General features: G+C 36.4%; 1 protein-coding gene across 1 annotated transcript; it reads left to right on the top strand.

Moving 5' to 3' along the window:
- Positions 1 to 108: 108 nt before the first annotated feature.
- ilvbl (ilvB (bacterial acetolactate synthase)-like) lies at positions 109 to 16,019 on the top strand. Its single transcript, XM_051134869.1, has 16 exons — positions 109 to 289; positions 456 to 608; positions 3,040 to 3,241; positions 3,322 to 3,449; positions 3,939 to 4,077; positions 5,947 to 6,058; positions 6,189 to 6,288; positions 6,729 to 6,826; positions 7,532 to 7,668; positions 7,882 to 8,016; positions 9,759 to 9,873; positions 10,060 to 10,229; positions 12,128 to 12,198; positions 12,317 to 12,388; positions 13,781 to 13,886; positions 14,032 to 16,019. The coding sequence occupies exons 1-16, from the start codon at positions 122 to 124 to the stop codon at positions 14,208 to 14,210; spliced, it is 2,085 nt and encodes a 694-aa protein (XP_050990826.1). The 5' UTR covers positions 109 to 121; the 3' UTR covers positions 14,211 to 16,019.
- Positions 16,020 to 16,724: the final 705 nt, after the last annotated feature.

Raw genomic sequence — 16,724 nt, 5'->3', positions numbered from 1 at the left:
TTTCCTGGTGGTGGTTTCTAGAGTAGCAGAATACGTTTCAGCCTCCGATTGGATGACTGCGCTGTCAATCACGTAATGGCGCAAACTGCTATTCACAAAGTGAATCAACTGAGAGCGCTGAATGTGCAAGTACGGACAATTACTCAACTACCGGAGCAGTTTTTCCGCATATTGCGTAACACGCTCTCACTCGGTCCATTCAGTGCTTTTTGTTTGTGTTACTAACGCAGTGAATAGGAGCGCATTCATCGGCCTCAGCAGCAACTGCAGCGGGGGGAAGAGCTGGCAGGTACAGTGTTGTTTGACCTTAACCAGGCCATAACAAAATCAGACATGACAGCGTGTTGAATAATGACCTGCGTCTCGCCATTTGTCCAGGGTAAAAGTCAACTTTGAACTCCACGACATTGTAAGCGGCTTGCTTATTTGTTTGTTTTCCTGCTTTTGCTGCACAGGTTTCTAGCAGGACAGGTGGACATAAGGTCGTAAAGCACCAACCCACAGTGATGGACATTTCTGTGGTTTTGGGCTGCTCTCTGGGTGCTGCCCTTGGGGGTATGATCTTTGCAGCTTATAAACTGGGCTTGCTTTACCAACTATTTCATAAGGTATGAAACACTGTAACAAAACTGCATTATAATATATGAACTTTTCTCAACACAGTTTGATATCTATCTATCTATCTATGTTTCACAACAGTTTGACACCTTCGCCTAGTTTTCATTCAGATTGCTTGCTACATAGAAGTCATGCCATGTTTAATAACTCTGCAATAATTGTAAGCTAGCAAGTGCAGAAGCACAGTTTTGCAGGAGGATTGTATGTGTTTCAGTTGTACATGCGTAGGACTCCTGCATAACAACAACAGCAGAAATTGGGTTATTGTTTATCTATTTTTTTCCCCACAAAACAAAAGGTGCTGTGATGCTCTAATAACAGACGTGCTTTCATCTGGCCAGACTCCAACCTAACAATTTTCCACCTGTTAAGCATTTGTATTGCATTTTCAGAAATTCATATAACAGCATATTAGTTTGATTTGTAAGGATTAAGTACAAGTAAAACAAGTAAAACTGGTAATCAGTGTCTGGGCACTAACCAGGAACACAGTTTCACAGTTCAGAGGAACACCGTAAGATTAGACTGGCATTACTTTTTTTTTTTCTTAAGTCAAATGATAGCTTTGTGTGAGAACTGAAATTAAATGGCTCACTGCTCATTGCTAACTTCTGCGAGTGAGGTGAGTCAGTGAGTTGAATTAAAAAATCAAATCGATCTGATTCATGAAGTAATTATTCATAGTTTTTGAAAAAGATCAACTGAAGCATTAAAGGAGAAGTTCACTTCCAGAACAGATATTTACAGATAATTTACCCTTTTGTAATCCAAGATGTTCATGTCTTTCTTTCTTCAGTCGTAAGGAAATTATGTTTTTTGAGGAAAACATTTCCCCAAAGATATGGTGCCCCAAAGTTTAAACTTCCAAAATGCAGTTTCAATGCAGCTTCAAAGGGCTCTAAACGATCCCAGCCAATGAAAAAGGGTCTTGAAACAGTCGGTTATTTTCTAATTTTTTGTTTTTACAATTTATATACTTTTAACCTCAACCGCTCATCTTGTCTAGCTCTGCGTGAACTCTGTGTATTCCAGTTCAAGACAATTAAGGTTTGTCGCAAAACTCCCATCTCATTTTCTTTTCCAACTTCAAAATCGCCTTACATCGCTGTTTTACCTTTTTTTTTGTAAAGGGTGTTTGATCTTCATTGCACGTTCACTTTGTAAATACTGGGCCGGTACTTCTGTAGCGATTTAGGAAGATGTTGAAGTTGGAGGAGAAAATAAGATGGGAGTTTTCACCCTACACTAACTGTCTTGAACTGGAATACAAAGAGTACACGCAGGCCTAGACAAGATGAGCATTTGAGGTTATAAAGTATATAAAAAGTATGTAAATACGACTGATTTTTTTTGTTTTGTTTTGTTAGATAATACCCTTATTCCTCAGCTGAGATTGTTTAGAGCCCTTGAAGTTGCATTTAAACTAAATTTAAATTTAGAAAAATGCTAAAATGTTTTCCTCAGAAAACATAATTTCTTTATGACTGAGAAAAGTAAGACATGCACATCTTGGATGACAAGGGGGGTGAGTAAATTATGTCATTTTTGTTCTGGAAGTGAACTTCTCCATTCTGACAAATGCTGCAATAATCATTAAAGTCATCATGAAATGAAAATTCACCTATTTTTTTAAATGCATGCATCTATTTTACAAATGCGTGTTGTAGATCTTCTTGTGATCCTTTTGGACCTCATAATGTTCAAAATAGCATAACTGTACCTTGCAGTGAAAATGACAGTTTTCTCTCTGGTGATGCATGCAGGACTTTTCTAAATCATCACTTAAACCTGCTCCAACACGCTCACATTCATCTGCCTCCCTTTTTGATTGCAGCTCCTACATTTCAACATCCAATTAACAACTGATGCATAAAACCAAGTCCCGTCATATATTTTTTTTCCAATTATCCATTGGACTTGGATACAGTGAGAAAAAAAAAATAGGTGTATATACAATTTTCACTTAAATAAATGTAACAAATATTTACCAAAAAAGAGCAAGTAACAAATTGCATTAAAGGGATAGTTCACCCAAAAATGAAAATTCTGTCATTAATTACTCACTCTCGTGTCATTGCAAACCTGTAAGACATTCGTTCATCTTCGCACAAACGCAAATTAAGATATTTTTGATGAAATCGGAGAACGTTCTAACCCTCCATAGGCAGCAAGGATAAACAATCTGAAGATGAACGAAGATCTTACAGGTTTGGAACAACATGAGGGTGAGTACATAATGACAGAGTTTTCATTTTTGGGTGCACTAACTTTTGAAGTATTTTTTTTTTTTTTTTTTGTAAAACATGCTCCAATAATCTTTATGTAAAATTTATTTATTTTTTTTGCAGTGTGTACATTACAATATGAAAAGATCTGTTGGTACTTCCGTTTCATTGCAACTTTAATGTTTATCATTACCAGACAGAGAGACAGAGCCCTCGACATGGAGGAGAGAGCGTGGCGGAGGTTTTGCGTTCTCATGGGGTCAAATTTGTCTTTACATTGGTGGGAGGACACATCTCACCCATCCTGGTGGCCTGTGAAAAACTAGGCATCCGCATCGTCGACACACGCCATGAAGCCACAGCTGTGTTTGCTGCCGATGCCGTAGCAAGACTTTCCGGTAAGACTGAATCAGAAAAGTGGACACATCATTTTAGAAGATGTAGGAGAAGCTGATAATCTTTTGTTTTGCTGATATAGGTACAGTCGGTGTGGCTGCGGTGACAGCGGGGCCGGGACTGACAAATACAGTGACTGCGGTGAAGAATGCACAGATGGCCGAATCACCGCTGCTTCTGATTGGCGGTGCTGCTGCTACTCTCCTACAGGTCAGATTAAAAGTCACATGCACTTATGCACATTGTCACCTGCATATTTGCTCTCTGCTCTGGTTGGCTTAGACCTTAGTAACTGCCGTATCTTTTCTTCATATTTCTATCTGTGTCTTGTGTAAACACTGGACTTTATCTTAACTCAGGAGAGATTATTAAGGAACCAGCCTTGAACTATGATAGCAGAGATTTGATTTTAAAAATCATTTAAAAAAAATCATTTACCCAAAAAGGGTATTTTCCAATCATTTACTCACCTCATCGTATTTCAAACCTGTATGACTGTTTGGTAACTAACAAGTTTGACTTACGTTGCTTGGAAGCACTCAGAAGTCACAGACAATGATAAATATGATTATTCCAACTTGATAGTTACAGTTATCATCTTTGGTTTGAACAGGCTTAAATTTCAGAGAAATAATTGTTGGGTGTCACCTGCAACATAATCGTTGTCATTAATATTATTTCTGATGGTTTCTTTTGCAGGGTAGAGGTGCACTGCAGGATATTGACCAAATGTCCCTCTTCAAGCCCCTCTGTAAATTCTGTGCATCAGTGAGAACTGTGAGAGAAATTGTTCCCACTGTCAGAAAAGCCTTGGCCATCGCACAGTCTGGCACACCAGGTATAGTTGCGCTGAAATGTACCTGCAAACTTTTTGCTATATACAGTGTCTTGCAAAAGTATTTAAACCCCTTAATTTATATGTCGCAGCTTTGTTAAACTGCTTTTTTTTTTCATTTTTTTTTTTTTCACTCCACATCAATCTCCACTCCATACACCATAATGACAAAGCAAAAAACAAATTTGTGACAAATTTGCCAATTTATTAACTGAAATAAGTACATTGCATAAGTATTCATACCCTTAATTCAGTACTTGAGTTGAAGCACCTTTACAGCCTCAAGTCTTTTTGGGAATGATGCGATAAGTTTTGCACATCAGCATTTGGCAATTATCTGCCATTCTTCACCTAACCTCTTCACCTCTCAAGCTCTGTTAGCTTGGATAGGGGCAGGCGCACATTTTCAGGTTTCTTCAGAAATGTTTGATTGCGTTCAAGCCCAGGCTGTGGCTGGGCCATTCAAGGACATTCACAGAGTTGTCTATAAGCCACTCTTTCTGTGTGCCTAGGGTCATTGTCCTGTTGGAAGGTGAACCTTCTGTCCAGTCTGAGATTCTGAATGCTCTAGACTGGGCTTTCATTAATGCTATCTTTATATTTTGGTACATTGAGCTTTCCTTCTCCTCTGACAAGTCCCTTAGTCCCTGCTACTGAAAAACAGCCCCAGAGAATGAGGCTACTACCAGCACACTTTACTTTTGGGATGGTACTCTGCAGGTGATGAGCAGTGCCTGGTTTCCTTCCAACATGATGCTTGGAATTGAGGTTCATCAGACCAGAGAATATTGTTTCTCATAGTCAGAGAGTTCTTCAGGCACTAAATTGCAAATTCCAAGTTGGTTTTCATGTGTCTACACAGCGACTGAGTTTGGCCACACCGCCATTAAAGACCAAATCGGTAGAGTGTTGCACTGATGGTTGTCGTTCTGTGGGTTTCACCCATCTGCGTATACAGTATAATCATGGAGCTCAACTAGAGCTTCTTTGTCGCCAGTCAAATCAAAGGCGTTCTCCATCAGTTGCTCAGTTTGGCAGGAGGCCAGCTCTAGGAAGAGTACTGGCTGTTTCAAACTTCTTCCATTATGGATAATGGAGGCTACATGCTTCTGTGAACCTTCAGTGCAGCAAAATTTTGTCTGAACTCTTCCCCAAATTTGTGGCTTGATGCAATCCTGTCTCTGTGCTCTACAGGCAGTTCTTTTGACCTCAGAGCTTGGCTTTTGCTCTGATATGCATTTTCAGCTGTTAGACCTTTTATTGAGATGTGTGCTTTTCCAAATCATATCCGTTCAATTGAATTTGCCACAGGTTAATTACACTCAAAGTGTAGTAACATTTACAAGTGATATGAATGCTCCTGAGCTAAATTTCAAGTGTCCTAGAAAAGGGTATGAATACTTATGCAATGGAATCATTTCAGTTCTAATAAATTTAATAAATCTAGTTTATTTGTTTTCCCAAACATGAACTTCAATTAGAATTTCCTCCAAAATGATTTCAGTCATTTTTAATTTTTAATATGTTTTTGTTTTATTAGACTTTTCTTATTCCTCCCTTTCTAGCTTGTACTTATCTGAACAATGCCAGATATATGGTATAATGAGCACTTCCTATGTCAATTTGCCTCTTTAGGATGATTTGCTTGATGCATTCCCCAATTGTAAGTCACTTTGGATAAAAGCGTTACTACAATACAAATTATGTTACTACAATATGTTACTACAATACAAATTATGTAACTTTTTTGGTTTTATCCATCAGTGAGCAAATTTAATTGCATTTATAAATTATATAGCTATTTGTAAATGAACCTGTTTGTAATACTGTGAGTATAATTCTACAATATTTCTTTGAATTGTCTCTTCACAGGCCCAGTGTTTATAGAGTTTCCCATAGACACACTGTACCCTTACCATGTGGTGGAAAAAGAGTTTGCACCTAAAAACACTCCCAAAGGCCTGATGGGGAAAATCATTGCATGGTATAAGCATTTCTCCCTATTCACATACTATAATTCTTGCACATGACTTTGTTATTAAATGACAAGTGAGGTTTTTTTAATAACTGTCTTTAGCATGACTGAAACAATTGTCGTTCTTGTCATCCATTAGGTATCTCCGGAATCATTTATCAAACTTGTTTGCTGGAGCTTGGGAGACACGTGATCTGTCCCCACTTCCTGTTCACATCCCACACGCCACAGATGATGAGGTGAAACTTGTCTACTCTGTCGTGGTATATATTGGAAGTTAGATGTACTGTAGATGCAACTGATCATGATAATGATCAAGATTCTTTCATCATAATCGAGCCTCAATATAACACATTACGTAAAGTAGACCAGGGGCCAGTTGCATAAACTTAGCCTGCATGTTAAGACTTTGTCTGACAAACTAGCAGTTAGCCAAGAGATAATCAGTCTTATTTTTGTATTCAACTTAGACTAATCTATGTTTTTATGTAACTGAATAAAAAAAAGACTAGCTTGTAAGATGACTAGCTTGTAAGATTAGTCTTAACCTTTCTGCAACCGTCCCCAGGAAAGAAAGCTCAGAGCTGTAGGAAAAGTGTTGAAATGTGGATTTTGCCCCAAGTACAGAAGATAAGATCACATGGCCCTCGAGTGGCTCTTAACCTTTTACTCTTCCTAGGTTCAAAGGTGTGTGGAATTGGTGAGCAGAGCCAAGAAACCTGTCATACTGTTAGGCAGTCAGGCAACTTTACCCCCTACACCAGCAGATGATATCAGGTAAATCGAGCAGCCATCTCTTCAGATGTTCATTGAAAAGTTCAGAGTTTGCATTTTCATGTCTGTAAACCTCTGACCTTTGGGTCACCAGTCCAGATTTTCCCACTACAACTGATATAATACTGATATAAATGAATTCATACATTGCCAGTCAGACATGTGGACGCACCTGCTCAAAAACGTAAAAAGTATAAGATAGCAAATGAAGTATGAGAATTATGTAGTGAACTAAAATGTGCTCCATCTTATATTTTGTTAATGGTGTCACAATCCTTGTCTAGATTTATGAAATGCATCCTGAGATGTTGTAAAACAGTATTAAAAAGATTATGTGTGTGTCAGCTTCGCTTCCCACTCTGTAATTTGTGCTTTTAAAGCGTATTAAAATGATTAAATAATACCAAGGCACAGCTGTGTAAATGTATCTACGAAATGACATTTCATATATTTCTGCATAAATCTCTAGACCAGAATGTTTTCTAAGATCCTAAGAAACATAAATTCAATAAGTGTCTCCAGACATTTGACTTTTGTCTTTTGGTACTGTAAATAGATTACATTGATCTAAAATGCATTTGGTTTCCAAGTCCAAAACAACAACAACCAGTGATTTACATGATTGATCAAAAGCACCCATAGCTCATGCCTGAAGTCAATTTTGAGTCAGATTTTAAGTTTTTTTTTTTTTCTGTGCTTCTGTCACAGAAAGGCCTTAGAATCTTTAGGCATTCCCTGCTTCCTAGGTGGAATGTCCCGGGGGATGCTGGGAAAGAACAGTCCACTGCACATTAGACAAAACAGGAGAGATGCCCTAAAAGATGCTGATCTCGTGCTGCTGGCAGGTGGGAAACATCGCCACCTACTGAACAGTTGGAATAATTGCAGAACTCATGTTCTACATACACATACTCTGTATGTTTGGAAAGTCTACTAGAAATATTAGTCAACTTTCTAAATTGCGATTTCCATGGCTGGAAAAGTCAATCAATACATTTCTAAAAAGTAAAAAAGAAAGGCTAGTGCTTGCTCCTAAATGTCTGTGTTTTGGTGCACAGGTACGGTGTGTGATTTCAGACTGAGTTATGGAAGAGTGTTGAACAGACGGAGCAAAATCATTGCAGTCAACAGAGACAAGAGTCAGCTACTGAAGAACTCGGACATGTTCTGGAAGCCAACAGTGGCCATTCAAGGTGAACACATACATTTTACAGTTTAATTTTATTTTTGAGGTCTGCTAGAATACATTGACATAATTTAATGTTTTAAAAAACAGTAGTTTTCTTATACTTTGCATTTTAGCAGCACCTCTTTTCACCCTCTGTTTGAAACACTCCTGTCTCTTTAAAGCCCACTTTTCTGAAAAGCCAAAGTAACCAGTGGACAGACTTAATGCAAATGTGTAAAATAGTGACGTAGCTAAGTCATGGAAATAATGCTAGGACTACAAATGAAGCGTTTCAGGCAGGTGTTTTCTGTTGGAGAGATCTTTGGTGTGACCCTTTAATACTAAAGCAGTTCTGGAAGTTAAAATAAAACATACTACATGCTAATAACTCAGTAAGCAGTGGCTTAAATGAGGAGTCTACTTCCAGAACAACAATTTACAGATAATGTACTCACCCCCTTGTCATCCAAAATGTTCATGTCTTTCTTTCTTCAGTCGTAAAGAAATTGTTTTTTTGAAGAGAACATTTTAGGATTTTTCTTCATATAATGGACTGATATGGTGCCCCGAGTTTGAACTTCCAAAATGCAGTTTAAATGCAGCTTCAAACGATCCCAAATGCGGTTGTAAACGATCCCAGCTGAGGAAGAATGGTCTAATTTAGCGAAATGAAACCATAGCAGTCCATTACATGGAGAAAAATCCTGAAGTGTTTTCCTTAAAAAAACATAATTTTTTTACGACTGAAGAAAGAAACACATGAACATCTTGGATGACAAAGGGGTGAGTATATTATCTGTAAATTGTTCTCCTTTAAATGCATCAGTAAACTAATTCACTAAAATGAAACTTTAATGGAGAAGTTCACTTCCAGAACAAAAATTTACAGATCATTTATTCACCCCCTTGCCATCCAAAATGTTCATGTCTTTCTCTCTTCATTTGTAAAGAAATTATGTTTCTTGAGGAAAATATTTCAGGATTTCTTTCCATATAATGGACTTCTATGGTGCCCCCAAATTTGAACTTCCAAAATGCAGTTTAAATGCAGCTTCAAAGGGCTCTAAATGATCCCAGCCGTGGAAGAAGGGTCTTATCTAGCGAAACGATCAGTTATTTTCTAAAAAAAAAAAATTACAATTTACTTTTTAACCTCAAATGCTCATATTGTCTAGTTCTGTGTGAACTCTGTGTATTCTGGTTCAAAACAGTTAGGGTATGTCATAAAACTCCCATCTCATTTTCTTTTCCAACTTCAAAATTATCTTACATCGCTGTTTTACCTATTTTTTGTAAAGGGCATTTGATCTTTTTTTGCATGATCACTTTGTAAGCACTGGGTTGGTACTTCAGCAGCAATGTAGGTCGATTTTGAATTTGGAGGAGAAAATAAGGTGGGAGTTTTTCGACATACCCTAACTGTCTTGAACCAGAATACACACAGTTCACACAGAGCTAGACAAGACGAGCATTTGAGGTTAAAATGCCACATTTGAATCTGCATTTACACTGGAAGTTCTGGAAGTATTCTGGAAGTTTACACTCATGGGCATCATAAAAGTCCACTATATGGAGAGAATTCCTGAAATGTTTTCCTCAAAAAACATAATTACATTAAGACTGAAGAAAGAAAGACGTGAATATCTTGGATGACAATGGGGTGATTACATTATCTATAAGCATTTGTTCTGTAAGTGATCTTCTCCTTTAAAGATAATGTATCCTGTTACGTTATTTAACAAGGTTTTCTTTTTCCAACTTACTTAGGCGATGCTGGTTCTTTCCTCCTTCGTCTCTCAAAAGCCCTGAAGGGACACCGATGTCCAGAGGAATGGCCTAGAAGTCTGAAAGAGGGAGATTCTATCAAAGAGAAAGCTAACAGGTGATCTTATCTCAGCTGCTTGGATACATCTGAGAAAGAATTAGGCCTACTTTACATGGTCAAAAACGTGGACAACTAAACAATTGGCAGTATTCCTCTTGTTAATTGGAATGGATGTCTGTCCATATACTGTGTTTGATGTTACCCATCAGTGTCGGTCCTCATAATGCCAGTTTTTGCCCTCAGAGCAAAAGCAGATGAGAAGACAGAGAGGCATTTAAACCCTCTGAGTGTTTTGCATCGTGTGGATGAGCTCTTGGCTGAGGACAGCATCATAGTGGCTGATGGGGGTGATTTTGTCGGCAGCGCTGCGTATATCATGAGACCACGGGGCCCGCTCCGCTGGCTGGATCCAGGTTAGAAACAGAGCCGGCTGTTAGCATTTGAGTAGCTTTGAAAGTGTCTGCAATAAAATCTGACTTCATGGATTATGTTCTGTTACGTCTGACTTTGTAGACAACATAAGATGATTCAAAGCTTCATAAACACACTTTTTATCCGTTTAAAATGAACATATATATCTATATCTATATCTATATCTATCTATCTATCTATATAAATATATACACACACATATATATATATATATATATATATATAAATTATTTCTATCTTCAATCTATTCATCTTCAATCCTGACAAGTAACATTAAAGGGGTCATCGGATGCTAAGTTCACTTTTACATGCTGTTTGAACATTAATGTGTGTTGGCAGTGTATGTACAAATCTACCCTGTAATGGTAAAAATCCATGCAGTGGTTTTTAATTAATCTGTAAAAATAATATCCCCTTTTTCAAATCGAGCCATTCTCAGATGCCTGTCATTGTGGCGTCACATCTACATACATCTGTCTATGTTCACGCAAATCATTCGTGATCCAGCCTCACTTACAGCAGAAGTGAGTACAAGGTTTTTTTTTTTTTATGAATCTTTGCGATCACCTTTCCTAATAGGTTTAGCGGCTAAACATGGCTACATGCGGCTAAAGTAAACAGGCTCGTCACTCCACAGAGAGATGGGAGGCGGGGCGAGCAGAGCTCATTAACATTTAAAGCAGCCTCGACCAGAATGAGATGATTTTTGCAGAGCTTATTTTGACAAGGTAAAAAGGGTGTTGTTTTACACAACCATTGAGAATTTTTAACCAAAGTATGTTATAGACTTTTCATTAAGACCCTAAAGAATCAAATCAACTTGTGGATAATAGGCATCCGATGATAATAGGCATCCTTTATAATAAAGAAAGATTAGGTGAACATCATATATTGATTTTTGTATGGACAATCATAAAGAAAGATTCAAGAATTCAAAAAGGATCATTCATTTTTATGGGTTAAAAAAGAGACCTGTTGCATACAGTACAGGAATACAATTTTTGTAGATTGTTGATTATCTTGGTTACATTAAGTTACCCCAGGCTGCCCACATGAAAAGTTTCTGCCGTAATGGTTGTCAGGATCCGTCCAAAACACAAACACAAACAAAACACACAAAAAAAAACTACACAAATAAAGAAAAACTTTGGAATTCTGGGGCACAGATGTTTCAGTTGGGATCCCTTCCCCAAAAGACCACCTTAAATATCACACCTGGTCCTTATATTCTCAGGACCATACCATTGATAACAAAGGGGTCATCCAAACACAATACATTTAAGTGACTTAATTATCTAAATTCATACTTAGATCACAACAAAGCAAACCCAACACAAGTCAAAACCCATATTAATATACATCAACACAAATCATAAACAAAACAACAACAACAATCTTTGTCCTTGCTCGTTGTTACACCTTCCATTCACCAGCGTGCACTCTAGAGTATGGAAAGAATTATTAGGAAATACTGCCCTCCTTCAGCGCGCATAAAGAAGACAACCTAATTTCCTAACAAAAGCATACATATTTAGACAAATCAAACAAACCGTATAAACAATACAATACACAAATCCCCACATATCACAACTTAAACATTTAAATCAAATTAAATGAATTTATGTGCGGCCTCGGCCCTCACAATGGTGAATGAAATGTTGTGTAGCAAGTTGATTGTTTTGACATTTTATTTGAATGGCTTGTTTTTGCCATTGACTTCGTTTTTTTTCTTTTTCAGAGTTTTATATTTTTGTTCATTCCTTGTGAAGTCATGTTCAGTTTTGGTACAGATCTAATTCCAAAATAATCTCCAGCTCTGACAAATCCACTCTCAGTGTTTGTGTTTCATTTTTTTGTGTTGGGTTTCTCTTTGCACCAGGGGCCTTTGGGACTCTGGGTGTTGGAGGAGGGTTTGCTTTGGGAGCGAAGCTTTGTCGACCTGAGTCTGAGGTAAGATTTTGAAGTCAACGTGAAATCAAATATTTTTTTCTTTCTCCAGTTTAGTCACAATATAATCTTAATCACATTATAAGAGTGCATGTAAACATAGCCAATATCTCATTGACAGGTATGGATCGTTTACGGTGATGGTTCTCTCGGATATAGCGTTGCTGAGTATGATACCTTCACACGCCACAAGGTAGCATCCATAACATTTGTAACAAACCCTTACAACACTGATTGTGATTTTTACAGTATCAAGTTCAGAATGTATTGTAATGTGTGTTTTATAAAAAAGCTAACCTCTTCTAGCTCACACAAAATTAAATTTCTGTCATCAGTTACTCACTGTCATGTCATTTCAAACCCATAAGACTTTCATTCATCTTCAAGACACAAATGAAGATGGCTGAAATGATGACATCTAAGAGATCCACTGAAAGGCCACTGAAACTTTGACGCTTCAAAAAGTTTATAAAGATATCATAAAAGTCAATCAAACAGTTTAATCCAAGTCTTTTTAAAAAATACGATCACATTATATGATGAACAGTTTTATTTTTATGCTTTTATTCAAATAGATACATATTAATATATCAGCAAAGCCCTAAGTGCTTAAGACTCAAGAACAAACCTCAATGGCTCTTGCAGAAGCTTGAAATGTGCTTGTGTGACACGTGTGAATGTTTATGTGTGAATTATTGCTTAAATCTGTTCATCTTATAAATTGCTTGTTTCTCATGGATGATACTTGATTTATTAATATGGGCTAAGTTTACGATGTCTTTACAAACTTTTTGAGCACTTTCAATGGAGGGACAAAAATGATAAGATAATATTAAAAATATCTTCATTAAGATGAACGTAAGTCTAATGAGTTTAAAACAACATGAGGGTGAGTAAATGATGACAGAACACTCGTTTTTGAGTGCACTATCCCTTTAAATTGAGATTCTGGGTAAAATGCATTTTATAAAACGGATCGCTTCGGTCCTTGATTCTGATTGGTTGAGCCGCGTTTGAAACCGTTGTAAATTACTCTACAAACATACACCTTTGTTTACTTCTGTGTGTTGCTTGGCAACCACTATGTTGCAACCACAAGTTTCTGAAGAACTACATTGTTTGGTGGAAGAATACTGTTTTTAGTTATATCAATACACTTTATTTGCTCTTTTATTTTGTGAAGCCTTACTGCGTATAAAGAATAAAAGCAATAAGTCCCGTAAAGCTGTGGTTTACAGTGAATTTATAACAGCTAAGGTGATTTTAGGCACTCCACTTCGCGTCTTGTCTAACCACGCCGCTTAGCTGTTATAAATTTGCTGTAAACCACGGCTTCTTGGGGCTCGTTGCTTTATTAAGCTGCCTCAAAAGCATCTGTGACATTTGTCCCATAGACCTCTATTGTGAGCTCTAATAATGTGCAGTGTAACTTTGTTTATCTGAACCTACTTTGTTATTTTCTGTGGAAACTGATGTTAGTTGGCATCCTTTAACCTGGAATGTTCTTTCAAAAACATCCTTGCTGTGGCTTTGTTCTGCTTTTCTTTTGAAAACCTTTAACAACCCCACTGTTATCTCACGTCAGACCCCAGTGATCTCTCTGGTGGGAAATGATGCGTGCTGGAGTCAGATCTCCAGAGAACAAGTGCCTATGCTCGGGAGCAACGTAGCCTGTGGTCTTGCCTTTACAGGTGAGGGGGTTTGGTTGTTCATTGCATGTTTAAATGTTTAAAATCTGCAGTAAAACTTTGTCTAATGAGCCACAAAAATGTTTGATATAATGATTAAGCTCTTTTTCAAAGGTAAATATTGTTCTGTTCTATTTCCTCCTTGCAGATTATCACATTGTAGCCGATGGTTACGGAGGCAAAGGTTACCTAATTGGCCGAGAGGATGAGTCGCAGCTTGATGACATAATTAAAAAGGCGCAGAAGGAGTGCAGAGAGGGAAAGGCCGTTCTGCTGAACGTTCTGATCGGAAAGACCAACTTTAGGGAAGGTTCAATCTCAGTTTAGAGAGAAACACTGTGCACCATCCTGCCTAGATACCCAAAGTCTTTCTTGTGTTGTCATGCTCACAATACAAATATAACTGTACGACACACCCTTTACTAGGTTATACGGATTCAGCTGATTTTTTTTAAAGAGATCCAAGCAACAACATATCAGATGTTCAAAAATATTTCTTCTGTTACGTTGTGACTAATGCAGTGTTTAATTCAGAGTTCTCAAGAACATGTCTCGGTCATAGATCATCCCAAAACCAAAATAAGTCAATTATATAATGTTTAAAGGAAATAAAGCTGGTTTAGGATCATTAAGATTTTTTTTTTTCTATTATGATATTATATTTCCCCACAACTCTAATTACAATAAAGCAAAAAAGGGAGAAAATAATATATTATTATATTATTATATTATTTAAATTATATTTTAATGCTGATTTTATATATATATATATATATATATATATATAACCAGTTACTACATGTTTTTTTGAACAGTAAGATTTTTTAAGTTTTTTTTTAAAGAAGTCTCTTCTGCTTACCAAGCCTGCGTTTATTTGATCCAAAGTACAGCAAAATCAGTAAAATGTTAAAATATTTTAGAAGAACAGCATTTATTTGAAATAGAAATCTTTTCTAACATTATAAATGTTTTTATCATCACTTTTGATTAATTTAAATCATCCTTACTAAAAAAAAATATATATACTGACTCCAGGCTTTTGAATGGTATAGTGTATAATGTTACAAACGCTTTTTATTTCAGATAATGCTGATATGGGATATTTCTGTTCGTCAAAGAATCCTAATAAAATTGTATTCAGCTGTTTATTAATAATAATAATAATAATAATAATAGTAATAATCAGAAATGTTTTTAAACAGCAAATCAGTATATTAGAATGATTTCTGAAGGATCATGTGACACTGAAGACTGGAGTAATGATGCTGAAAATTCAGCTTTGATCACAGAAATAAATTACATTTTAAAATATATTCAAATAGAAAGCAATTATTTTAAATATAATAAAAAAAATAAAACAATATTACTGCTTTTGCTGTATTTTGGATTAAATAAATGCAGGCTTGGTGAGCAGAAGAGATGTCTTTAAAAAAAACATTAAAAATCTTACTGTTTAAACTTTTAACTGGTAGTGTATACATCTTTTTCTTTCTTTTTTTTTTTTTTTTTTTTCCTGAAATGTGAGCTTGGGCATTTTTTGCAAGTACTTTTTCATTGAGCTGAGAAACAGTAAGCACAGTGCCTTTACTCTGTACAGCATTTTGTAAAACACTATAAAAACAAGAAACCGTTTTAAGATTAATGTTGTGATGCTTCAGTAAATACTGATTGAAATACTGATTATTTTTGAAGCACGCATTAAGAATATATGACTTTATCTACATAATTCAATGGAAGGCTTGCTTGTTTTGTGTGAAGGCTTGCAGAATTGAATTTTCAGCGTCATACAGTTGAGTTCCTGTAATTACTGAATGTTAAACTGATCTTGTTCAGAAAATCAGAAATTGCTAGTAATAATTTTCAAAGAACAGCATCTGCAGTTATTGTGGACGTCTTAATGAATTAATTGGATCAAATGGATCTGTGTTTGCTTATCTATAAATATCAATTTAAACCAAAGTAATATCCTAATATACTTGGAAATGCAGTCCTGGTTTTCCTGCAGTATCAGACCTGGATATACCATAATGCCTTGGTTTGGGATTGATCACTTCAGCATCACCCACAAAATGACCATTTGGAAATGGCTACGTAATTTATCAACATTTGTTGATGTAATAAAATCTCTAAAGAACAGTGTTTTTTTTCCTCAACCATTGTACATCTACTAACCCATGAGCCGTCATTCATCATCAAAAAATGATACAAATATAACCATGTTATTACCATCAAATCCCTAGAAATAAAAACAGGCTGTCACTTTTGCATCTGCTCATGCCCAGAAATCACTGCAGATTTATTAAGGTAAACATACTCATTGCTGATCACTGGTCTGATCACAGAATCTACAGTTACCCGTTTAATTTACATCATGTCGATTTTCATGTGCAGTCAGTGAGAAGCAATCAAATACATGGCCAGTGGGTGAAAAGAGACAACACTAGAAGAAAGCACCGAAATAAGAATGCTCTAATGTCTCTGCGCAAGAGGCTATAAAAAACTTAAAGCTTCATTAACCACAGGCACATCATGACCTGTCCAAAACAGAGCATGCCCTGCCATTAACCCATTAACGTTTTTATGGTAGGCAGCATTTGAATGGGAACATATCCTACTTTCACTGAGAATGAGCTGCTATAAAAGGAGCAACATATAGACTAAAGCTCTTTCTACAGCCATCTGCCATTGAGCTGCATGTTTGCAAATGCTAGAAATTATATATATGATGTACATTTGCTTTTAGCAAACAGTGGAGTTGGGATTCAAAATGCACAAAGCATATTTAATATGGACATTATTTTATATGTATCCAATGTTATCCAAGTATCCAATAGTTCTGTT

Source organism: Labeo rohita, chromosome 18, assembly GCF_022985175.1.
Source record: "Labeo rohita strain BAU-BD-2019 chromosome 18, IGBB_LRoh.1.0, whole genome shotgun sequence".
Classification (NCBI taxonomy): domain Eukaryota; kingdom Metazoa; phylum Chordata; class Actinopteri; order Cypriniformes; family Cyprinidae; genus Labeo; species Labeo rohita.
The sequence above is the reverse complement of the archived record's forward strand: the minus strand, read 5'-3'. Positions and strand labels throughout refer to the sequence as shown.

Coding starts and splice junctions, on each gene's coding strand:
- ilvbl (XM_051134869.1), top strand. CDS start 122: ATGTGCAAGTACGGACAATTACTCAACTACCGGAGCAGTTTTTCCGCA. Junction 3,242..3,321: donor TGCCGTAGCAAGACTTTCCG/GTAAGACTGAAT, acceptor TTGCTGATATAG/GTACAGTCGGTGTGGCTGCG. Junction 6,827..7,531: donor ACACCAGCAGATGATATCAG/GTAAATCGAGCA, acceptor CTTCTGTCACAG/AAAGGCCTTAGAATCTTTAG.